Source organism: Taudactylus pleione, unplaced genomic scaffold (genome assembly GCF_031769625.1).
Source record: "Taudactylus pleione unplaced genomic scaffold, aTauple2 ptg000259l, whole genome shotgun sequence".
In the NCBI taxonomy this organism is placed as follows: Eukaryota; Metazoa; Chordata; class Amphibia; order Anura; family Myobatrachidae; genus Taudactylus; species Taudactylus pleione.
In genome coordinates this window covers 2,335,343-2,361,922 of record NW_028284661.1, presented here as the reverse complement: position 1 = coordinate 2,361,922, position 26,580 = coordinate 2,335,343, and the positions used below count along the sequence as shown (strand labels likewise).

The window sequence follows — 26,580 nt, the reverse complement described above, 5'->3', positions numbered from 1 at the left end:
CCAGCAGTTCTGTGACTGTGGTAATGCTAAAACAATTAACTCTTACAATTACAATTACATGTGCTTTGCTGCTGAGGAGTATATGTAAAAACTGAGGACTGCTTTGCTGACAGCACAGGGAAGAGGTAAAATAGTAACCAACTGGAATGAGCACTGTCGCAGTAGTGGAACTGGCACAGGTAGCAGGGGATGAAACTAGCTTGCAGGAATATAATTGGTTATACTGCATAAAAAGAACTAAGGAATCCACAGGAAGGAGGAATCAGTCTGGTTGAAGGAGAGGAGAAGGCCCCCCCTTTGTATCTTTTACCTGTCACTCTAGACTAAAGTGAATATTTATCTACATATTCCGTCTACCCCAGCTTCTTCACTGGAGTAATCGCCTCTCCTCTACTCTGTCTATTGTACTACACCCTCCTATCCCTTACCGAGACCCCGTCCACTAGCCCTGATTCCCTGTCCCCTCTTCTCTTCAGTCTTTTCTTCTACACCCTCCTATTCATGTCCAAAACCTTGCCCTCTAACCCCGAGTCTACACCCCTCCCTCTCCAGTCTAGCTCTGTCTCTCCTTTCCTGGTAATGGAGCTTAACAGGGACCACACAGATCCTCCTTCTGGACAGGTAAGTTTTTGTGTCATCTAGGGGGTGGCAGATTATGCAATGGGAAGGGATGTATTTATTTCTGGGGAGGTCGTTGGTGTGTGTTTTAATTCTGTCCGTGGTGTGGGGGTGGTGTATTAATATAGTATATGTGTGGGTGGAGTGTATTCATTTTATACATGTGGGTCACTAATGGTCTCTGCATTATCTGGCGGTCACGTCGATGCTTTCTGCATTATATGGTGGGCATTGATGGTCTGTGTGTTAAAGATGTGTCCTTATACACCTTTGCTGCACTTGCGCAAAAAGCCTTTCTGGGCGCACCGGGTCCTGTGAGACTCTGCTAGCACCGGGCATCTTTTTTCAGGTGCACACAGATATACAAGTGTTGCATATCAAATTAATAAGCACAGTCTGCTGGTACATCCTAGTCACATCGCTTTGTGACTTAGATGTAATTTCGGTTAAAAAGATGCCCAAGCTAGCAGAATAGCATGGGACCAGGTGGCTCACTCACACCAGGCAAGTTGCACTGTGTGGCGTACTAAGGATAGATGTTTGAGGACACATATGTACATTATCGGGTGGTCACTGTGATGCTCTCTGTATTATATGGCAGGCACGGATGGTCTCTGTATTATATGGTGGTCACTGTGATGCTCTCTGCATTATATGGTGGTCACGTCAATGTTCTCTGCATTGTTTGGCAGTCTCTGCAATGGTCTTGTATTAAATGATGGTGACTGCGATGTTCCCTGTATTATATTTTGGTCACAGCAAAGTTTGCTATATTATATGGCGATCATTGCGACACTCTCTGCATTATATCCCCACAAGACCACACCTACTTTTCAGGCGCGCACAGTAGGCACGCACAAAAACTCCCTGATTTGCAGTATGTGTGTCTGTGTGTGTGTGTGGGGGGCAAAGCATATTGTTGCACCCGGGCCCACCACTCACTAGTTCCAACACTGGTGCAAATGGATTTACATCTAACTCTGAATAAGGCCCCCACGTCTATTTTATCTATTAAGGATCTCAACAGCTATTCTTAACCTTACATGTGTTACAGTATTAATTGTAATGAATTCCAGTCTGAAAGTAATGTTTGTTTTTGCAATTTACTATGATGCTTCTTTAAAACAATGGAAAATATATTTAATGTGCATAGGAAGCTTATTTTTTTTGTCTTTCAGGTACAAGCTTACACCTCTGTTGGACCTGGACCATTTTCTGAATTGGCAGAAGCATTTATTTCAGGTACTAGATAATATTTGATAATAATGGAGTACTAAGAAAACAGAACAGTTTTATTGCTGGTGACAGCAGCCACATACATTTAGACAGTGTCGGACTGGGGCATAAATGCCTCACCGGGGAAATGCAGTGATAGGGGTCCATGAGTAAGGGGTGTAGACAGCCACTAGAGGGGGTGTGACCAGCCTCCACAGAGCCTTGACTAACCATTAGATAGTACTTGGTTTGGATGCCTTTATAAATATATAAAGTGTAAATACTGATTATGCATACATGATAATGTTCACGAATGAAAACAGGAATGCACTGTAGTGAAATCACCACATATGTATAATAATTAAGCACATGATGGTGATCTTGTCTATATATAAAGTACCACATTAATGTACTGTACATGAGATAATTGACCCCGGAACTGACTGGCTAGTGTCTAAAACTCAATGAAAACTGCATTAGGTCTAGTAAAGGCAATTGTAATGTTTTTTTTTAACTATCTCTTACCACTGGAATGTCTTAATATAAGATTAGTGAATGAATGCAGAGCTACAATACCATTCCAAACACTGACAGGAACTGTGTTCATTATGTTAAAGCCCACAGCCAATAGTTGGAGAAGACAGGACAGGGTTGTGTCATGACCACCTACTTTGATTGGCAGGAGGGCAAATCTTGGTGTAGTTTCTATACAAATGAACTAAGCATCCATGTTCATCAGTGGTCCTGCTCCACCAGGTAACTGACTCGAGTAACAAGATATAATTCGAGTGCATATCCTGAAACCTGACCTCTAGAGGAGGATGTGGGCTTAGGGCAGTTGAGCCCATCGGGAATTTCCCCTGCACCCCTGTGGGTCTGACCCTAGATTTAAAGCACAACACATGAAAGCACCAGAACTGAGGCAACTGTTGCCAGTGAAGGACATTATACTATTGAATTGTGTAGCATTTCCCCACTTTATTAAGACTACACTTTTTTCAGGCAAATCAGACCTTTGTGAGCTTTGATGCTCATGGCTAGTCCCAAGAAAATGGGGATCGTTGTCAGGTATAATTGTGCAAAAGCCAGCTTTTTTATCACTGTTTGGTTATTCTTTTCCTTAAAAAGTCAATCATCTTAAAGTCAAAACATCTTGAAATGTTTTAGAAATCATAAGTACTACCCTTTTTATGTACTATCTATTTTAGGTAATCCATTAGCAAGTGGCTACAGGGCCCCATTAATAAAGTTTAAGCCATCCCAGTGTCTCCTTTCAATGATCATAAATAACATTGTCCCATTTATTGTTAATAACCATGCGGGTCAGTTTTAATGATGAGCTAAGGTAAAATGGAGAAGGGGGAAAGGTGCCGATTAAAATATAACATTTTCTACCAAAAGGGTTAAGCTATATAGCTGTGTAGCTGTTAGTCTGCCTACCGAAAGCGCCATCTAACCGTTATCCCCTTGAGCACCAGATTTTGTCCACAACATCTTAACACTGAGTCTAAGTAACCAATCATGGGGAGACTGATATTGATACCAGCCATACTCTCTGATAAGCTGGACCAATCTGGCTAAAGTGCTTTTCCTGATGATGAACAACTGCTCATCCACGTTGGTCATGCCTGCAGATCCATGGGTTCTGTATGAGGTACTGTAATTAGACAGAAAATTGCAATATAAAGTATAATAACACTTCAATGGACACATTACACACCAATACATTATTTCCAATAAGTAAAACAAAGTAACTGTACCAGCCTAAGCTGTCACACATACTAGGCTACAAGTAGAGTTAGAGAAGTACTAATGCTCGGATACCTCTTGTTCTCTTTGCTCTGATGTCCCCTTCTTTCCTGATAGTGCTACTGCCTTCTTTGCATAAACTTGTCACTATTTCGATAATAGTCATATTAATGCCTTTTGTAGTGTCGGTTATATATTACCTTTTTCCTTGCAGATGTTCATCCTGCTCCTGTACTAATCAGTATTTCCTCAAAACAAATAACTTTTAATGATGTGGACAGAAATGCTGAGTTATGGAATTTTACAGATGAGAACATAAACATGGCTTCCTACTTAGCCCATGATGGAAAAGTATATTACCTTCTTAATGATATGATGCTGTTGAGAGATATGAAAAGCCATTCTAGTATTCTGGTACTTGAATTTATTATAAATCATATAATGGTAAAGAATGGGTCTAGGCATTTGTTAAATGTTAGTCTTTCATGAAAGCACTGTAAGTACTTCTATTCCACATATAAAACTATTACAATAGTCCATTGCATACATAATACAGTACAAAATTTACAATACAATACACACATAAATGCCATTGAAAATAATAGATTTTTTTTAAATCTATGTTCTGTATGATGATAAACCACACAACAGATTGTTAAGTGTGGTATTCATTAAATGTAACCTTTTTTTAATGTCGCTACATAAGAGAACATCTTGCTGACTGCCTCCTCCAGATGAGATAAATGCATCAATTGAACACAATACAGCTAATGTGGGAATTGTTAAAAGTCTGAACAATACACGAGAACACATTATGCCATTTGCTTAAAACATTTTCTTATACACTTACAAAATGTAGCAAGGTTGTCAAATCAGAAAAATAATAAGCACTTGATATTATATGTAAACAGTTTTTGTTTTGTTTTGTTTATTATTACATTTGAATTCCAGTGTAAACTTTCTGACTCAATCTTTGTGCTATTTGTAGCTATTGAAAGATAAACGTCTCTCCGGCAGTCAAAGTATGACAGCAGACTGGATTGCTAGATATATTTATGTGGCTGTACATTCGGAACAAAATGGGACCCAACTTCTCTTTACTGACCTGGAACAAAAGGAGAAGATCCTAAAACCTCTCAACACATCTCAGATATCACTAAAGCTGCTTATAAACACCATCGTAGTTTACCCATTGTTTAGGTATACTATCACTTGTCACATATTTATTAAGTTTATTTTATCATTTCAAACAATATGCTAGAATTGTCTTCTGTTCCTATTATAATAAACCTAATAGCAGATGCCTACATGTTGGTAGGTGCATAGGCGATGTGAGCAAGGAGGTAAGTTCACATGTTGATTCCAAACCAGAGTAGGTTTTATTGAAGTTAACAGGTTGCCAGTGATGGAAGGTAAATAGCAGTCAATACAATAAGGTATTAATCTCTCTTTGGCTAAATACTGTACATCCGTACAGCACTGTGACACTCCAATAGCACAATTACAGGTTTGGGCACATGCAGATCCTTTTATAGCACCAAGTAAGCAAGTCTTGCACCTGCAGTCTTAATTAGCCTGACCTTTAAGTCTGGTGACTCAAACATGTGATGAATCATGCACAATAGACATGATGTTATTGTGGCTGATGAGCAGGGGCGGATTGGGAATTTAAAGTGGCCCTGGAAAAAAACTTAGAAAGTGGCCCCATACACATGCGCCGTAGGCGCACGCCTGAAAAGTGGGTGTGGCCTTGTGGCAGGGGTGTGGCCTAATGTGAAATGTTATGCACGCAAGCCACTCCCCCCATTTTCATCATGCTGGGGGCATCCCCACCGCTCCAAAAGCTGATAGCCATGCCCCCATTCCTTCTTTCTAGTGAATAAGCACAGCAAACAATGAGTGTTTTCTTACCTATATGATTTCTCTGCAACGAGGGAACCTCTGAAGAAATTGATCCTCCCTGGACAGGCAGTGTCTTGAGATGGTATTCACTATTCATGCAGTAGATCACATGGTCTGGAAGCTGCCTGTGTGTGTAGTAATAAAGCCAATGTCATTATCGTTCAACAGAGGTTCAATCAGAAGTTTTGGGGCTGGACAGAATGTGGGTTTCCCATATCAAACAATTTTATATTAATAAAATATATTTGCTAATTTGGTTCCATTTGCATCAGTAATATGGTTTTGTTAGGATTGTTGTCTTACTGAAGATTATTGTCCCCCAGTCTATTCTTCTCATAGTACCAGTGGTCCTACTATCCTCTATGTGTGTCTCCAATGCCATCATCCTGCATTTTCCCAGTGCCATCATCCTGCGTCTTCCTAGTGCCATTATCCTGCATCTCCCCAGCAGCATCCTCCTGTCTTGGCACATAATAGCCCCCCTCCCCAACACACAGATCATATTCCCATTTCACAGAATAGCCCCCATCCCCACAGACAGATCTCCCACTAGCACAGCAGATCCGCCTCAGACAGATCATCATCTCCCCCTAGCACAGCATATTCCTCCTCAGAGATCATCCCCCCTTAGCACAATATAACCCCCCTCCCCCAGGCAGATCATCATCTCCCCTTAGCACATAATTACCCCTCCCCAGGGATAGATCATCATCACCCCTAGTATAGGAGCAGATCCCCATCCCCCACAGACAATCATTTGTCCTTAGCAAAAAATAGATCCCTCCCCCACAGACAGATCATATTAATATAGAATAACTCCCCCCCCTCAGATCAGCATTAATTCCTCCCACTCCCTCAGACAGATCTCTATCAGCCACAAAAAAACAATCAAAAGAGACCTGACTCCTGCATGCAGGGGCCGGTGGAAGTCTCCCAGCCAGCCTGCCCTCCCCCTTTTGTTTCCACTGCGCTGCAGCTAGTTAATTAAACCCAGGTCTCCCAGACAGCCAGCCCCGATTGTCTCCTCTTCACTCTGTCCCTTCCCCAGGCTGTGAAGTTGACACTTCACAGCCTGGGGAGGGGACAGAGTGCGGAGGAGACAATCGGGCTGGCTGCTTGAGCATCCATTAACTTAGCCTAACCTGCCGCTGGCTGCGGACCCGCGTGGCGCCTGAGCACTCTTCCTTCAAGGTGCTCGCAAGTGGTGTCTGACGTAGTCAGTCCCTCCTGTAAAGCAGCAAAGCCTCTTCTCACGATAGAGGCAAGCCGCAGGGAGTTGACAGCGGGGCTGTACAGTAAAAAAAAAAGAGCCGGGTGACGCGATTCTGGGGGCGGGGCACAGTTGAGAAGCGGCCCCAAAGACCAATCGGCCCACCGGGATTATCCCTGCTAAAGGTAATGGCCAATCCGCCCCTGCTGATGAGTCATACGCAGTCAAGAGATAGCTTGTAGAATTTAACCATTTAACTGCATGTTAACATAACCAAATAACTTTTTATCCTCCCAGTACTGGTTATTAAATGGATAGGTCACCAGTACACTATATAATCTTGCCTGTACACACACATGTGGCCAAATTGCACATTCCAATTTCAAGCCTTTTCGTACAGTTGAAAGATTACTGCAAATGTAGGCCAACAGTGGCCAGCTGCAGTCACCTCATTAACCAACATATTTGATAATCACCCCATTGATTTTTAGTGGATTAATATTAGGCTTGGGGTTTGTTATGAGACCATACACACTATGATATTGGGCCAACTGTCCAACATTGCTGCAGATACAGCAGCATAAATGGCCAGCATTAAATAGCACTAACAACTTAGAACTTAGTAAACAGCTGCAAATGTCAATGTCTGACACTGGAAGTCTATCCAGGAAATTGAGCAAGAGGTGTATATTAATTGGAAATTAATGGAGAAAGATACTACTATTTAAAATGAAATACTATGCCCCAATTGATCATTAATATTATTTGCAAAATATATTTATTGTTAAGCTGCATTATGTTTAAACAGCATTTAAAATATAAATGTGTGCGGACCCCTGTGTTTTTGGTTTTGAATCTGGATTCATCTTTGTGTTTTGATTTTATCAAACCACCATCTTGTGTTTTGGTTTTGAATCTGTAGTGTTTAAAATTATTGATAAAAACAGCTAAAAACATGTTATTTTGGCCTGTGATTGTCCCTACAGTATTATTAACCTCAACAACATTAATTTCCAGTAATTTCTAGTCAATTTTAACCAACTCACAGTTCACGATATTGTTCACCACTATTGTCCAAAGGCTAGCTGGCTAAATTAAGCAACAGAGCAGCATCACAAACACATGGCAGTTTAAAAGACTATAGCACATCTATGAAACATTGCCACTCAGCAGTGATAGACAAGATGGCAGATTATTGAACTATATGACCCCATAGAAACCAGGAATGTTTTCATTGATCATGAACTAGAACTGAGATACGAGGGACACAACAGGGAAATGGAGGTGGATTATGTATGTAGTGGAAGGCAGGTAAAGGAAGGACGAATTGATTAGTTAGTTAATTGAATTGTTTGACAAAGGAAACAATTCACAAAGGGAGGAGGGGGTAGTATGACCAGCACTTCAGCCTTGTAATATTTGAGACATGTTCTCTAACCCTTGTCAGGAATGCTTTGCTATTAACATTGTATTATTATTTTCTTTTTAAAATGTGTAGTAATGTATTAAAGCAATAACCAATAAAAATGTTTGTCTACGCAAAAAAGATAATCCCCAATGCTCCCCCGAAAACGCAGTCCATTATGAAAAGCAAAGTGGTGCGAGATGCAATTGTCCTTGGGCCCTCCCTCTCACCCTTATGTTGGATATTAAAAAAGGACATGCACAGTTTAACAAACCAAGCACTTCAGTGACATGGACTGCCACTTTTGTGGCTGAAGTAATTGGTTTATTTGTGCCCCAACAAAACAATTTTGTGGAAGGACTACCTCATCATTAATGAGGATGTTGATGATGTGGGTGTTGGTGGTTGAGACTGCAGTTGCTGGAAGCTGATACTGGACTGCTTGTAATTATTTTACAAATTATTATTTTTTTTAAATAAGTTGCATGAATGCACTACAAATGATGTAACAGAGAAGAGGTGCCTAGATGGTTAATGTCCTTACCCCTACTAACTTTGGCCTCAAAAATGGTAGATGCCTTCACAAATGTTGTCAGGATTTCTGTAAATATAATACCACACCCAAGAGGTGGATTTTCTGGTCTTATGTCCAGGCATGACAATGACTTTATTTCTATCCCGAGCAAGAACTGCTGCCACTGGTGCCTGACTTACACAAACAACATCCTCATCATCAATATCCTCATATTAGATAGTACACAAATATCCCCCTCATCCTCCTGTTGCACTTCCACAATAGCATCCTTAATTTCTATTATGTCACCATCTTTACTTCTACTGCTCATCCCCACATTTGCAGAGGGTGCAGAAATGGCATACTTCTTATGAGGTCAATGTAAAACTCACATATAGCTAATGTGGACACTCCTAGATTCTCCTCAGGGATTTGTGAACACACAGTTTGTCCTTCAACCTTAGGGCCGTATTCAATTAGGTGCAAAAAGCCGTTTTATGCGAAAAAGTATCGCGAGTGACGTCATTTCGCCATGCGAAAAGTTTTCTCTGCATTCAATTCCGAAGACTTTTTGCTGGTGCAGAAACTCAATGCAATGGAGCCTGCAAAACAGTTTTGCCTATGAATAGGTGTCAAAAAAAGTGCAGATTTGGGGTGCAAAGTTGCTGGAACCCCCCTACACCCATGGGACAGTTCCCTAAAGGTAAGATGCGTCAAAAAACTTTTCATTTTGGGGGTGAAAAAGTCCAAAGTTGGGGGACAAAGTTAAATAGACTTTAGGGGGGTCCCCAAGTATGCCCCAGGTGTTTTTAAGTTTGCAGGTGCTTGCGGCAGGTGGATTTTTTTATGATTTTTAAAACTTCACTTTAGCAACATTAAAATATGCTAGCACCCATTTTCATGTACCCCACATTTTCTGGGACTACTTATTTTCTCCAAAAAATAATGCAAAATGGTATTCTTTACCACTTATGCAAAGAGGCGAAATAGAAGCTATTGAGATCATCTAAGTACCACAAATACCTTCAGCAGGGTGATACCCAATGTCAGTTCATCTTTTGGGGGTGTCAGGCTGATTTCCCCAAAACTGACAATATTTTTCGCATATTAGAGTTTCGCCAGCTATTCAAGCTGCAACTGGCAAAGTGCATAGCAGTCCTTAAGACTGCAACTAGCCAAGTGCATACCAGCTATTCAGGCTGCAACTAGCCAAGTGCATACCAGTTATTCAGGCTGCAACTAGCCAAGTGCATACTAGTCCTCAAAACTGCAACTAGCCAAGTGCATACCAGCTATTCAGGCTGCAACTAGCCAAGTGCATACTAGTCCTCAAGACTGCAACTAGCCAAGTGCATACCAGCTATTCAGGCTGCAACTAGCCAAGTGCATACCAGTCCTCAAGACTGCAACTAGCCAAGTGCATACCAGTTCTCAAGACTGCAACCAACCAAGCATATATCAGTCCTTAAGGCCACATTCCAGTCAGGAGCCATCAAATCCTCGCAACTCCTTATCCATTGACTCTTTATCAATTGACTCTAAGTATCTATTATCAATTGACTTTTGGTCAACCACTTCACTATACTCTCCTGAGGTTCATGTTCCTGGTTTGATTCAATTGCGAATCTTCTCTGAGATTCATAACACTTTAACATCATGAAATATTTAGATTTTTGGTCCACCTTTCATAGATGTTGAAGTAGTATCATGACTGGCAGCAGCCACAGCACTAGTACTGGGTTACTGCTCCTGCTCTTCTGTCAACTGATTGTGATCCATGTCGACTCACAGCGATTCAAGTAATTGATGGTGGCAAGGCACCTACTAGATGTAATTTTTTTAACACAGTGCCATTGCCTGAACACACACAAGTTTTATTAACTTTTTATTTTAATGGTAACACACTGACACCTAATCAACATTATTATTTTACAACACAATGCCTGAACCTGAACAACACACACATCATTTTATCTTTTTTACACAATGCTGCGACTCACAGCGCTTCAATTAATGGGGGCGCACTGGCACCTAATAAACGTTATTATTTTACAACACTGTGCCTGAACCTGAACAACACAAACATCGTTTTATTTAAAAATTTTTACACACTGCTGCAACTCACAGCACTTCTATGGTAGCACACTGGCACCTAGTGATTGTTATTATTTTAAAATACAATCTGAACTTGAACAGCACACGCGTCTTTTTTTTTTATACACACTGCTGTGACTCAGGACCTCATTCAGAGTCGGTCGTTGCGGCCACATGGTCGTAAGGTAAAAGGGGCCGGATATGCAAATGAAGTGCTCGCAAGTTGCGTCGTTAAGATGGGATCGTTAGCTGGACGACCGAGGGGAGGATGCGGCCGTAAGACTAAAAATACGCCCCCTTTTCGTTCGCATTACACGTCATCTCCAGGCATATAGGGATTAATCGAGACCATCGGGAACCATCGGAGCTGGTCGTAGAGCTTAAGGTTGACCATACCCTCTCTTAAGCACTACGATCATGTCAGTGTAAAAACCTCCCATGTCACATGTGCCATGACACTACTTAGTTAATTATGCACTCCCATAAAACGCCGTTTGCATAGTCAGGCACGCCTGCGTTCGGATCTCCACTCCCCCGTTCACAAGCACCTTCCCCTGTTACCACCCACAAACGCCTCATCCTGTCACTCAAACTAACGACCTGGCCAAGTTGAAGGAGAGAGCAATTTCTGATCGCAATAGCTAGTTTGCGCACGTGCATTGCAAATTTTACGCATGCGCAGTTTAGCAAACATCGGTGGCGTACGACCGTGCGGCCGCAATGACTGACTCTGAATGAGGTCCTCAGTGGTTCCTGAACCTGGACAACAAACACATTTTATTTTTTATAATTCTTACACACTGCTTTTATTTTCTTTTTTTAACACAGTGTCTGCACTGAACAACACACGGCCTCAAAGTGCTGCACCCCACAGCCCTTCACAGTCTGACACAGTCACAGCACACAGCAGAAGTGCCACAGTAGTGCTGCAGCTCACAGTTGTCCTTCACAGTCTGACACAGTCACAGCACACAGCAGTAGTGCCACAGTAGTGCTGCAGCTCACAGTTGTCCTTCACAGTCTGACACAGCCACAGCAGTAGTATCACAGTAGTGTTTGCACCCTACAGCCCTTCACTGACACAGTCTTAGTGCTGCAGCCCACAGCCCCACACCCTAACCCTCCAGTGTCCTGTGTGAAATGGTGCCCGCGATAATGAGGGAGGTACTTTTATCGGATCCAAAACACATGAGATCTGATGCTGGGAAGATGACGTTTTGCCTAATTTTGGGATTCTAAGTTGGCTGGAAGACTTAAGCCAGGGCTTGGTTCGACTCAACTCATAACCCCTAAATTCGGGTGTGTCCGGATTCCAGGAATCCGAACTCGCACATCTCTAATTTAAATGTATAAGCTTCCCTGCATAGCTAAGGTTTAACTGTTATATAGAACGCAAAGCAAATTTTGAAGGGGCCCACAATTTTGTAGTGGGGACACCCTACCATATCCTCCACTCATATCACTTGTTTATCACAGCTGGCTGCCCTAACCTGTCCACCTCCACTACTCTGCATTTTGCTCTGTAATTCCTGAGGAAGTGGATGTCAGAGTTCCCTTTCCCTTTGAACAGAATTACATTTTGGAGACCTAGAATATTGCCTTGTGCACACAACATTCTTCTAATGCCTTGGGACTTCTGCGGATACACATGTCTGGGAGCTCATTAAGGGCCTGATTCAGAGCCGCTCGTAAGCGGCCGCTCGTTCATTCCGAGCGATGTTTGCCCAACTGCGCATGCGTACGGATCGTAATACGCTTGCGCGAACCAGTCAGTGCGGCCGAAAATCGTTTGTTTGCTAAATAGCGAATGCCTGCTATTTTGAGTGACAGGAGGAGGCGTATGTGGGTGGTAACAGGGGAAGGTGCTTGAAAACGGGGAGTGGAGATCCGAACGCAGGCGTGCTTAAAGGTCAAAACGGGCGTTTTATGGGTGTGCATAATTAATACAGCAGCGTCATTGACCACATCACTGGGTTATTTTATAGTCAGAACTGCTTGCAAGATTGTGGTAGGAAAAACCAACCACAAGAATAGCGAGCAGTTCATACGCTGATCGATGTACTCGATTAATCTAATAAATAGCGGACACGACGTAGGATGCGAGCGGCCAGGGGGCGTAGTTTCCCAAAAAACGACCGCAAGTTTTGTTCGCTCGTTCAGACCTAGAGGCGTGAACAGACCGCAAAGAGCGAACGGTTCATTTGAATAGCCACCCCTTTTTTCGGAACGAGCGAGTGCAAATAGCGTCCGGCTCTGAATCAGGCCCCAAGCTCCTTACTGCCTCTGGACAGTCTCCGCTGACTGCGTTCAGAGGAGATGACAGAGGAAAACATGGTCTGAAGCAGCAATGATGGTAACCAGATGGGGCCCTGCAGAAGAGGGGCCCCATAGCAGCTGCTAGCCCTGGTAATCTATTAGGGATTGACATCAGAAACTAATGGTTCGCACTATTGCAATGACCATCTCTATAATCCAGTCGTTGCATGCATTAAATCGTGATGTTGTCAACCTGGGATAAGACAAAAGAACAATATGCTGAGTTTCTTGCTGAGACAAGATGTAGGAAGATATACATCATATCCTATAAATATATATTTCTGAACCAACCCATAATAATATTCAACATGAGTTCTTGGTGGTATTATTTGAAACATCCAAGTACCATCACTATAACAGCAAATACACAGTACGTATAATATTCTCCATGGGATAATATTTATTATATATTAAAATATTTTGCTGGCTTTACATGTGACAAATCTACTGCTCTGTTGGAAAGCCAAACATCACAATCTATTTCCAATCTGGCTACTCGGGGCTAAATCACATGGTGGATGGCAGTAGACATAGCTAATAGTGCTTGCCTTATCTGGATGCTCAAAAATGATTTAATGAGATTATTCTCAGGCAACAATCTTATCTTGAGGTGTTGTAATATGCTGCAACAAGAGACAATTTTCAAATGTCACTGGTACACTATGGGGGAATATAACAGCCTGTGAGATGCAGGCATCAGCACAATTATTAGTGAGACTGCCCAATGTCTTAAAGCGGCAATACTTTAATAAGTAAAATCAAGTTAGCTCTGCCTTTTAAAATATTGATGCATTCATACATCAGGCAGACTAGCTGGAATAGCATCAATGCCTCATCTTACAGTCTATTACATTTCTCCCTATATGTCTCATATTTCTTCTGCTGTTCTCATGACAAAATATTTCTATTGAGTATGTAGTATTGGATGTGCAAGTATGTTCTAAATATTTGTCATTTCCTAATATATATATTTTTTATGTTGCAGCCGTTTGTACTGGACAGAATCTTGGGAATATGGTAATGGAATATCATACTATGATATTGTAAATGATACAGTAATAAATGTTTTTGGACAGTATTATAAGACACCCATTGCTACAGCAAGTAGCTGTGATTGCTACAGGTTTTTGAAGAACTGGGAATTAGGAACTTTGATTACTTTGGATACAACGGATATGAACAACTCCTACATATACTTCCTGTTTAATGTCACAAATATCTGGGCCTCTGATCTGGATGGATGTCATTGTTGGAAAGTGATAAGTGTACCTCTTCTGCCTGGTAAGTTGTTCGGTAGTGTTACAGTATAAGATTAGGGGGCCTATTCACCATTACATAATTATTTCTAGTTATAATTATGTTTTAAACTCGCTGCGAGTTTAAAAAACCATTCAGAGGCATTCATCATGCCTCATTAACAAAAGTATTGCCGAAAAGCTGCGTTTCAGAATTGTGATACTTTCCCCCTACAGCTGAAGAATTTCCTCACAATGCGTATGCCCCTCCCCCCTCGCTAATCCCGCCGCTGTCTCTAACCTCAGAATTGCACGCCCCGACACTGGTGTCTGTACCAGATCTCCCTCCGCAGGTGTGTGTAAGCACCTGCACCCTCCCCGTTGCTGCCGGTGTCTGTCCCAGCAACCCCCTGCCTTGTGTAACTGTAGCTGGTGTCTGTCCCAGCAGCCCCCTGCCTTGTGTAACTGTAGCTGGTGTCTGTCCCAGCAGCCCCCTGCCTTGTGTAACTGTAGCTGGTGTCTGTTCCAGCCACGCTGTTATGCGAAAAGAATGCTTTTTTGGAACTTGATGAATCATATAAATCATCGGGGGAGAATTGTGACATGCTTTACATGCTTAATGAATGACCCTGAACCTTAATTTTTACAAAAGTAGGGGAAAATGTTAATTTTCACCTACTTTTGTAGAAATTAAAGTATAATAAATAGACCCCTAAATAGGCTCAAACAGCTTTATAAATATTTGCTATGCATTGATTAAATTGAGATTAACTTTTTTATTTGCTAGAGAATCAAAGTGATCAAAATTAGTTTTTTCTATGTATGCAGAAATATTTGGCAACATTTTCAAATAAATATAATTTTATTTTAATTAGACTGCAAATGCAAAGTGTAACAAATTATGAAACTTGTGTTTCCATTATATTACCAATGTTTATTTCACACACTTAAAGGTCCTGGGATATAAACTACTTTATTACTTTTATTTAGGGGAACACCTACTGTATACATGGATTCTTATTCACTTTATTATAGCATCTTCAGTAGTTTTGAGATTGACCCATGTACGAAATTATTGCAGTTAAAGTAAAGGTCATTGTACTTGGAAAACATCCACTTCAGGGATGTTTTACTAAAGGTCGATTTTAATCGATTTGAAATTGATCTAACTCGATCAACATAGATATTGTGTTTCACACATTTACTTAAAGACAATTTTAGTGTTAGTAAATTTGCAATTTAACTCCTGAAACACATCGATTTAGATAGTTTTGAAATCGAATAAATCAGATTAAAATCGACCTTTAGTAAGATTGCCTGCTATTAAATGTATCTGCTTTATATTTATTACTTTGCTCACATACAGTAATTGCTCTCACCATTTTCTGGTATTGTATTTCTGCATGAGGGAAAAGGGTAACCTACAGCAGCATTGCACCTCTTGTGTGCATTTAAGTAAAACTATATATTTTTCTGGGGGGGGGGGAGGCATTGGAGGAGCCGCCAGGCCAGTCAAGGTGACGTATGTGTGATTGTTGTGCTCCATCTTGAATTGTCTCAAATCCTACCTGCATTTTGGCCATCTCCACTACAGCTTATTTCCACCCGCTCTGTGGCTGTCCCAAATACCTGTTGAGTTCTTGCTTCAGAAATCTTACCTCAACTCATGTGTTGGAGATTCTCCTTTGGTGCCTGCATTCAGTCTGCTTCTTGGTAGGACTCCTGCGACACTGAGGTGCTACACCAACCACGCCATCCCTTCTGTTTGTCGGCAATCCTCTGGCAGCCGGTGGTGGCTTCCTCCCGCCGGATGGTTGTGTGAGATATGACTGCGGGGCTGCATGTGGTGGGCATCCCATGTGTTTCCGGAGGTCTGAAGTTAGCCTGGGCTGCACGTCTGAAGATGGCTCAGATGGGGTAGACTCATCTGCCTCATCCACTAAGGCTGATATCCTAATAGTCCTCACTGAAATACAGAACTTTTGGCAGGCAATGCAAGAGGAGCTCCACACTACAATCTTTGGCATCCAAAAGGGGGTCACTGACCTCAGCTCTCTTGTTGATGCTCTATAAATGAAAGATGATCACCTTCCAGCAAATGTATAAACAGGAAACCACCCAAATCTGCCACAACATTTTTTTACTATCTGACAAACATAAGGATCTGGATAACAGGGTAGAGGAAGAGCAACCTTAGTATCTGCAACATCCTTGAGTCGGTATAATCTGTACAACTAGAGGATTACGTTCTTTGCCTTATCTGTGTTCTTGAGCCTATGCTGCTGCTGGACAGAGCACATCATGCACTGTGCCCTAGATCACAATATTTCAATTGACCATGAGATCTCATTATGCGTCTTCATTACTTCAAGGCAAATAATAAAATCTATTTGATGGCTCACTGGTCTTCTTCCATTTCTTTTGAAGGCTCAACTATTCTCATATTTCAAGACTTGTCATCTATGACAATGGAGGGAAATACAAGATATATCTAAAATACTCAGAGCCTATGATATCAAGTACTTCTGGTGCACATGCAAGTCCTTGCAGCAAGGAGTCCTTCATCACTACTCTTCAACTTCAGTGGGTTCCCCTTTCTACCACAAAGAGACCCCTCAAAAAACTGGCACATTATGGCCTTCAAGTATCCATTGCCTCTTGTGGCTCCTCCTTTTACTCATGGAGTCCTCTCTTCAGATGGATTCTCAATACATTCCAAGTCCCTGCACCCTTCAGGGACCTGACTGTTCCTTTAGAGTTGGTGCACTCTCTCTATATTTAGGTTTAGCTTGGTCCACTTTGTCACTTTACCACATTTTGGGGTGTTTGGCTTCCTACCACTGGAGGCCCAAGTGCATTTGTTGCCTTTGTTATTGTCTTGTTGTTTCTCTTCTTTTCCAGTTTATTTGCTTCAGTTTGTTATTTTCTTCAGTTTATTTGCTTCATTGGGTCACCATGCCCTCCAAGTTCCTGTACCCTTCAGGGACCTGACTGTTCCTTTAGATTTGGTGCTTTATCTCTCTATTTAGGTCTAACCAGGCCAACTTTTCCACTCTTCCACTAGTCATTTGGCTTACTACCAGTGGTGGCCCTTGTGCAACCTCCATATAATTTTACATTTTCTGTCTTCATTATTGTATTTTTGTTTCTCTTGTTTGCCAGTTTTTTTTCTTATGTTTGTTATTTTTTTTAGTTTGTTATTTTCTTCAGTTTTTGGGGGTTTCTTGCCTTGCTTGTTTCCTCTGAATGTCTTTTTCTTCTTTTTCCCTATGTTACTCAGAACCTTGCTCTTCCTCCACACACATTTTCTTCTCAGGAGTCCATCTCTGGTTTGAGCTTAGTTTATCACCCCTTTGTGACTGACATCAAATGCTCCTGACCTACTAGTCTTTCCTACCTAATGGTCTAAAAGAGGTTTTCTCTGCTAGCCCTTCCATGTCACCTCCCTAGTGTCTGACCTCTAGTATTTTCTAGTCATCCCGATTGTAGTTTTACCTGTCAAATTTGGGACTCCTGTACCAGGCATTATAAATTGACCTGTAGCTTTTCTCCAGGATTGACCCACTCCTGCTCTAATCTGTGTAGGGTCTAGGTGTGTACAGTTTGATGCTGGATGGTGGAGATGCTGGATGGTGCTGGCTGCCTAGTTGACTTGCAGGCTAAATTCTCCTTTCTTAACGTTAATGTATTCCTCTATCTTTTATTGCACCATTTTGTTACCTCTCTTCTTCATTTGAGCCTGTCTTATCCCCTGAATTCATTTGAGTCCCTCTGTTACCATAAACCCTTACAATCTGGTCTAATTTCTCACCTTTACAACTCCCTAAACCTCTTGGTAGAGCCCTCCATGCCCCATTATGAATCCCAGTGGGAGGAAGATTCAGGTGCCCTACCCCAAGAGGAAGGTGCTAGTTAGGGAGTGTATTGCTAGGAAGATGCTAATAAGGTAGCATATTGCTAGGTTTTTAATATCTACGTTAGTGAAGGAGAACAATAAAAAAATGTTTTTTATTGTTCCCACTAGACTTCATAAAATGTATAGCTCTATCCCTCCCCTTTGTTGGAGAGGCTGTTGGACTCAGGGTACATTTATTCATATCTGGTAGACCTGCCCAAAAATAGTCCCTTTTTGTCATTTGATTGCGGACCTCTTGCATGCAGTATTAAATTCCTCCATAACAATTAACCTATATTCCTTTCTCTTGGATCTTCCCATTAACTCCTTAGACAAGTATGAGGATAAATTGGCTAGCCAAATCCTTAACGCAGCCTGATGTCTCAAGAAAAACCCTGCTCCCCTTTCTTCACATGTATTAAAAGCCCTGGGCCTGATTCAGACCCGCTCGCGAGCACTGAGCGCTCGCAAGTGGGTCGATGGTGTCCTAGTGCGCATGCACACGATGGAGGGAGTTCCGTCGTGCGCATGCGCAAGACCCGCATAGCGACGGCCAATGGGTCTCGCACCAAAGGGGGCGTGCTGTCGATGGTGAGTGAGTGAGTTGCTGCCCAGATGGAGGTGTTCCCATGGGAATGCCTACCGTCTGGGGCCGGCCCCACTGACATCACTAGTGATGTCAGTGGGAGTGCTTTTTGCTCTGATAGAGCCAAAAGCACTCCTGGGCTTGCGGCAGCGAGACCCTACCGCAGGGTCTCGCTGCAAGCCCGATGGTCGCGATGGTCTTGACCATCACGACCATCTTTTTGGCCGCTCGCATAAGCTGTGGGTGGTCACCCACAACTATGCGAGCGGCCAGGAGGCCGCACTAATTTTAGGTAGGAGGGCCCTGATTCAGAGCGAGCGCTCTTGTCAGAGCGTCCGGCTCTGAATCAGGCCCTATGTGCGATTCTGAGTCATGCACAAGGGGAAGGGAAGCCTATTTCTGATGTATCTCTGGCACCTAGCATAGATGATGATGGTTGCAGACGTCCGTGTAAAATCCTCTTGTACATGCACTAACCCCCGCGTGGAATATCACAGTAACTTAACTCTAGTTTCCATGGCTGACTGCAGCCAAAGCCACTTTACATGCAACTCAGAATCAGTCCCATAGACTCAAACTACAAAATATAATGAAAAATAGTCTGGGCTTTGGTCCAGTCTATTGTAAATATTGTGGCCCTGCATATATAAGCCACACCCCGCACCTTCTCTGCATGCCTGCAAGTAGTGACTATATCTGGAGGTTAGTTAGGTAGCAAATGTAGCAAATGTTTTGTAAATATAATGTATTTACAATAAATATTTAATTTAAATATCGCAGATAATGATAATGGTTTATATAACAAGTGAATCATTAACATAAACTTTTGCCCTATTAGAGTTTATAATCTCTGGGGTCTCAATATGAATGGGAGAAGAGCTCTAAAATCTGGCAAAAGCATCTGTGTTTGCAGGTGATAAGGCATCTCCCTATTTATTAAGCCCTGCAACAGACAATGGCTCTCACCAGCGGTAGTCTTCTTGGCTGGAATACTCCTGCATTAGCTTCCCCTAAGCATGGGAAAGTTACTGCATATTTAATTAGTACCTGCCAGGGATATCCACAAAACTTAAGTTATTTCTTTGCAGTCTGCTCTCAATGGGGTAAATGTAAAAGCCTGCAGACTGCAAGCATCTACGAGTTCCATGCGAGACTGCCAGATGCTTTAAAGTAACATTTTAAATGACTGCTGCTTTAACCACTTTACTGGCATGGTCATATTTTTCCAACCACACCAGGCAGTGCTTTATCTGATCTTGTCTCAATATTTTGACCAGTCAGATAAACAGTGTGGGCGGCTGCAGAAAGAGAATCTATCCGCAGCTGCTGCTCTCAGAAGGACATTCCGGTCCCTCTACTTGCCTGCACCCTCCCCCCCAGTGTCTGTCGTGCTGGCGGTCACTGCTGATCGGTCAGCACAAAAGGCCCCCTCCATCCAGAGGCTGCAGAGATTAGCAGTTGCTGGGAAAAGGTAAATTAAATCCCCCATCACCCGCCAAAGTGTACCTGGTGCCTGAATCCACTGTAAAATGAAAGTCACGATGGTCGCAATGTTTTTGATGTTTCTGATTTTCAAAATGTTCAGATGGTGGTGATCCAATGTTCTGATGTTTGAAAAAAACTTTTTTTTACAAATATAAAAAAAAACCCCCAAAAAACCTTTTTTTTTAAATGAAATCATTTTGGATAAGTTGAAATAGATGTTCTTCACCTAATTCACTCATAAAGAAACTTGACAATTTCTTAGCGGTTCAGAAATTTAGAAAATCGTCAGTTAAGTGGTTAAAACATCTGGCAGTCTCGCATGCGACTCGCTGATGCTTGCAGTCAGGGCCGGTCCACCCGTTACGCCGGCAGAGGGCGCTGCTAAGCAACCGGCCTGCAATTCAGTTTCCCGGCATGGCCACAGGCACGCTCTGTCTCCCCTTGCCCTGCCTTCATCTATTCTATGTAGGCACGCTGTGCAAGCAGAGCAGCTCAACATGGCGTCATAACGTCGCGCCGGCGCCACACACATGCGCCCTCCAACCCATCTGCCCGGACTGCTTGTGTGCTGCTTCACCACTGTGACTGCTGCTAGTGATGAGGAGCTACGCTGAGGTACTCCTCATAGGACACCCACATTTTTTCTTTAATGAAGGTGAGCAGTGATCACCCACCTGTCAGGCTGTCTGCCACTGTCTTGGAGCCAGGGGGTTGTTGCAGCCTGGAAGGTGGGGGGTTATTAGTTTAATTTATCATTCAATAGGGTTTTTTTTAAAACTCCCAAATGTGTCTAGTATATTTACAATGTGTGTGTGTATAAAGTGCAGGCATTACCATGTTCACAGGAAAACAGCTGTTGGGAGTTATATAATATACATATATATCTTATTTGCCTACTGTATAAATTAAACATTTATTTTAAGCAATTAATTGAACTAATGATTATAATATATATATATATATATATATATATATATAAATATATTAGTGTTTGTTATTTATCAGTTTGAAATGGAAGTGAGTACAGTATCTATGTATTTGTATCATAAATACTTAACTTCAAATAGTTTGTATTTTCTGTATGTTTTCTATGAGGGCAATATATTTATTAATAGTTATTTATATATACGCGGAATGTGATCAATATTTTGACCATGGTATTCTAACCCTGTCAGGATTCCAAGCGCCGGCATCCCGTACCCATCCCATATAGTGCACATATATTCTGCAGCGATTTTACAGAGAATATTTGGGCATTCACGTCAGTCCCTGCCCCAGTGGAGCTTACAATCTAGTTTCCCTACCACACGCTCACACTAGGGACAAACGGCATTTTTCACTGTGCAGCCAGGACTTTAGTCGGGGTTAGCCGCTTTGTGCGGCTAAACCCAATACTTTTGGGGGTGTGAAAAGTAATGGGGGCCCGATTGGAGCAACAATTGAATTGCTCTGTCGGGTGCCCCAGATTGACGAACGGTGGTGTGCAACAAGGCCATGCCCCCGCAACAAGACCATGCCCCTGCCACAAGGCCACGCCCCTTTGCGGACTGTGCGCTGTCCCCGCTAGTTCAAGATATTAAATGTATGGCTTGTGGGTACAGCTTTTCCCACGAGACCACACTCTTTTCCTTTTTCAGGCTCCTGCCTTTGGTACGCACAAAGTCCACCAAGGGGGCGCCAAAATCTATCTTCGCTTACCAAAAAAATTAGGCTCGGGCCAGCCCTGCTTGCAGTCTGCAGGCTATTACATTTACCCCCATATCTGATGACTTGGTTTATAAGAGGCCATCAAAGCAGTCAGGATTGTAATCTGGCATTTCATGGGAGAAGTAAGATCCCCAAGAGCGGAGATATGATGTTCAGCCTTTCCAACCCTCTCCCTCATTTTTTGAAGATAAGGATGGATTAAGGAGATGTCCACCTGCACCTCCCCCATTTTATTAGTGACTCTGTTCTCCGAGGTCGTAATCACCTGAAGGACTTTTTGCAGAGAAGGACAATTAGAGTCAACCCTGTTAGTTGGAGGAGGAGTGGGCTGCATGGTTTCAGGAGGATCAGTCTGCAAGGGTACAGTGGAAGTACAGGCAAATTCCTCCAACCTCAAAGCAGCTGTTGGACTTGTCTACCTTACATACTTACAGTATAGGATATCTGCACTCCTCATTAAAAGAAAGAAAGTAATCTTTGCAATAATTCAGCAGTGCTGTCTTTTATTTTGCTACTTGGATTATTGATAAACATGGCTGCACTTTGGGGAGACTTTAACATTTTCGTTTATGCATTTTTAAATGATATTGAAACTTGACATATTTGTACTCCTGGACCCTGGCACAGTGGGGGTTCTTGCATTCAGTTTCAGTTACTCTGCTTTGTTTCTCAGTTGAAGGTGCCACAATAACTAGTTTGACGGTGGATGACCACTTCATATACTGGAGCATTCAAAATAAAGAAAATACAAGTATTTATCAAGCAAGTAAAAGTAACAAAATGCCAAATTTGCTGCAAATGATTCAAGAACATGTTAAGGTTACAGCATACAGCACATCACTGCAACCCTTTCCAGGTAAATTGGCTTGGTGGTGTAGACCTATAAAATAGATTTTTTTCTAAGCTGCAGTTTTGCATGCATGCAAGTATGTGGCCGCATAGGTATATACTCAAAGGATACCACAGGGGGATCAAGAGCATGAGTTCCCCCTGCAAGTATGGCCACCAGGCTATGCTAACAATGACTCCTGCAGTTTTGGGCCCCATGTCATAATTTTATGCCAACTCCAGCCTGGGCATCACAGGTCTGTTTAACTTCGAATGAGACCCAAAATGTCCATTCAACTTTATTGGTAAGAACATACTTGCCAACGTTTCTCCACTTGACTATATAAGATAAGATGAAGGTTAGATCCAGATGGCTACGAAATGTGTTATCATGGCTCTGCCTCTCACACAACATAATGTACCATTTTCAGCATTGCGTCAAGGACGAAGCAACAACGGTGGCATGATTCATAGGGAATTGCATCATCACGTCCCCTGCAACAGCCTCTACTTGGGAGATGTGGGCAGGATACAGGAGCTTTGTTCCTCTCTAGGGAACTGGAGGAATTAGTCCAAATTCAAGAAATTCCAATAAATTATGGATAGAAATGCTGAAACTTTGGGCCTGATTCATTACGGATCGCAACTGCGAATGCAATAGCAATTATGCACGCAGTTCAACTGCGATAGTATGCTGATCCATTGCGGTCACAATTCCACTGCTGAATTACATAAGGACCCCCACTTTACCTTACACACATCAGTAATGTTTAGCAAGACTGCAAAAACATCAGTACAATCGAGTACCATCGCAGTCTCATGCACACTTGCACAAGCTCTGACCTTACTCAGTAATTGGTAACTTCCACGCACGCCTCAGGCTGCGTAGGGCATCGCAGTGGGTAATTTATGCACACGCATGCAATGGCGTTCAAACGCACTGGAACGCCTGCGTTTCTCCAACCACCCCCTAGTCACCACCCACAAATGGCACTTCCTGTCAATCACTCTGCGATGGGTCTGCGTAGTCACTGTGTAGTCAGTGGCCGGTTCACGCACTGCGATGCATACTGATGCACAGAATGCAACAATCAGCAGATTGCGTGTCTACTAGCAACTGCGTTCCTTGCCGAAACAGTCCCTTTGTATACTAGGTGGATTTGCACAGAATTACAATGCTTTTGTTGGTTGATGATGCAGCGTTGTCTAAATCGCAATCATTTTAAGATTATAATAATTATTATTATTTTTGTTATTACATATTGAGATTAAAATTATATCCATTGAAAACAAAGATGGAATTATCTATCTATCTATCTATCTATCTATCTATCTATCTATCTATCTATCTATCTATCTATCAATCTATCTATCTACTGTATCTATACAGTGCTTAAAGTGGTCCTAGAGAAGTGGTGCAACTCACCCCCCCCTCGATGCTTGTTTAAAAAAAGGGACAGCGCATGCCATATGGGTGTGCCGAAAAAAGAAGAAGGGCGTGGTCTCAAAAGAGAGGGGCGTGGTCACCTAATAGTATTCCCAATTCAAATTATACAAAAAACAGAGTTGCAGATGCACTATGCGATCATTACTGTATACATTTAAATTTATTTATAAAAAATAAAATGTAAGTATACAGTAATGATCGCATAGTGCATCTGCAACTGTTTTTTGCATATGTCACTTTAAAATCTCAGCATGATGGCACCTTTCATTACTATTAGGGTGTGCAGTCTAGAGCCCCTCCTTATATTCCAATTCAAATTATGCCACACTGTAGCACAATCTTGATTTACCCCTGATTTACATTACACCACATAGTAGTGTCCCTTATTCATGTATGACACACAGCAGTGCCCCTTTTACACAATGCCCACATTTGTGCCCCTTATACACAGTGCCCACAGTAGTAGTGCCCCTAATGACTTAATGTCCACAGTAGTAGTGACCCTTATACAATGCCCACAACAGTAGTGCCCCTTATGCAATGCCCATTGTAGTAGTGCCCCTTATGCAGTGCCCCCAGTAGTGGTGCCCCTTATGCAGTGCCCCCAGTAGTGGTAGTGCCCCTTATGCAGTGCCCTCAGTAGTAGTGCCCCCAGTAGTGGTAGTGCAGCTTATGCAGTGCCCACAGTGGTATTGCCCCTTATGCAGTGCCCCTTATGCAGTTCCCCCAATAGTGGTAGTGCCCCTTATACAGTGCCTCCAGTAGTGGTGCCCCTTATTCAGTGCCCCCAGTAGTGGTGGCCCTTATGCAGAGTCCACAGTAGTGGTAGTGCCCCTTATGCAGTACCCCCAGGACTGGTGCCCCTTATGCAGTGTCCCCTGGAGTGGTGTCCCCTGTAGTAATGCCCCCTGTAGAAGTAATGCCCCCTGTAGTAATAACCCCCGAAGTTATGCCCCCTATAGTGAAGCCACTTACACACACAAAGAAAACAATGCTTACCTTAAGCCCTGCTCCTGCTGTCCGCCTGGCTGCTCCTCTGAACTATGGGAGAGATGTCATGACGTCATGAGGTCTCTCCCATAGTGCACTGCACACCGCGGGACTCGGAAGCCGGAGTGAGCTCCGGCTGCCGCTGCGGGGAGGGAGCCGGGCGCCCGCTGGTAACAAAATCTCAGCGGTCGCCCGGCAAATGGAGCCTCCCTGCGGCCCCGGGCTTAGGTGGGTCGGAGGAGGCGGAAATCCAATTAGAAGTGACGGAATGCAGTTCTGTCCCGTTCTGGCCCACTTCGACCCCTGTGTGTGTATGTATATATATATATATATATATATATATATAAAATAATTCATGGAAAAATCGCACACAATTTAGTCAACAATTGGGTGCAGGGTCAATAGATCTCCATACAAAACACACAGCAGTATTTACAATATTTGCATAATATATATATATATATATATATATATATATATATACTCACACACACACACACACATTATATATGTATATATATATATATATACATATATATATATATATATATATATATATATATAAAACACTTAGCGGGTGCCCACAGTGGTATTGCCCCTTATGCAGTGCCCCTTATGCAGTTCCCCCAATAGTGGTAGTGCCCCTTATACAGTGCCTCCAGTAGTGGTGCCCCTTATTCAGTGCCCCCAGTAATGGTGGCCCTTATGCAGAGTCCACAGTAGTGGTAGTGCCCCTTATGCAGTACCCCCAGGACTGGTGCCCCTTATGCAGTGTCCCCTGGAGTGGTGTCCCCTGTAGTAATGCCCCCTGTAGAAGTAATGCCCCCTGTAGTAATAACCCCCGAAGTTATGCCCCCTATAGTGAAGCCACTTACACACACAAAGAAAACAATGCTTACCTTAAGCCCTGCTCCTGCTGTCCGCCTGGCTGCTCCTCTGAACTATGGGAGAGATGTCATGACGTCATGAGGTCTCTCCCATAGTGCACTGCACACCGCGGGACTCGGAAGCCGGAGTGAGCTATTAGTGTAAATCTAATAGAACGGGTTCTATTAGATTTACATTCTCCTGCAGTGCACTCAGCATCTCTTTTTTGGATGTTTTGATATCAATTGAGACAAATACATTTACTACAGCAATTTTTAAGAAGCCAACTGATAAAAACACATTACTACTGGCTAGTAGTTTTCATCCTCAACCCTTGAAAAAGGGATTACCGTATTCCCAATAACTGAGAGTAGTAAGAACTACCTCCAACATGCAACAAGTCCGGGAGGCCCTACAGTTGATGGGTCAAAGTTTCATTGATAGAGAATATGGCACTGGAGAAGTGCAGGAAGCCATTCAAAAATGTCTCACATTGAAAAGAGAAGATTTGTTAAAC

At 42.6% G+C, this 26,580-nt stretch overlaps 1 protein-coding gene across 1 annotated transcript in view; it reads left to right on the top strand.

Annotated features, from left to right (window-relative positions):
- ROS1 (ROS proto-oncogene 1, receptor tyrosine kinase) overlaps positions 1 to 26,580 on the top strand; it is a 335,661-nt gene that overhangs the window by 125,854 nt on the left and 183,227 nt on the right. The window contains exons 20-24 of the mRNA XM_088481008.1: positions 1,797 to 1,860; positions 3,797 to 3,996; positions 4,571 to 4,782; positions 14,009 to 14,304; positions 22,611 to 22,787. Of these exons, the coding sequence (XP_088337134.1) occupies positions 1,797 to 1,860; positions 3,797 to 3,996; positions 4,571 to 4,782; positions 14,009 to 14,304; positions 22,611 to 22,787 (949 nt within the window). The remainder of the gene's footprint in view (positions 1 to 1,796; positions 1,861 to 3,796; positions 3,997 to 4,570; positions 4,783 to 14,008; positions 14,305 to 22,610; positions 22,788 to 26,580) is intronic.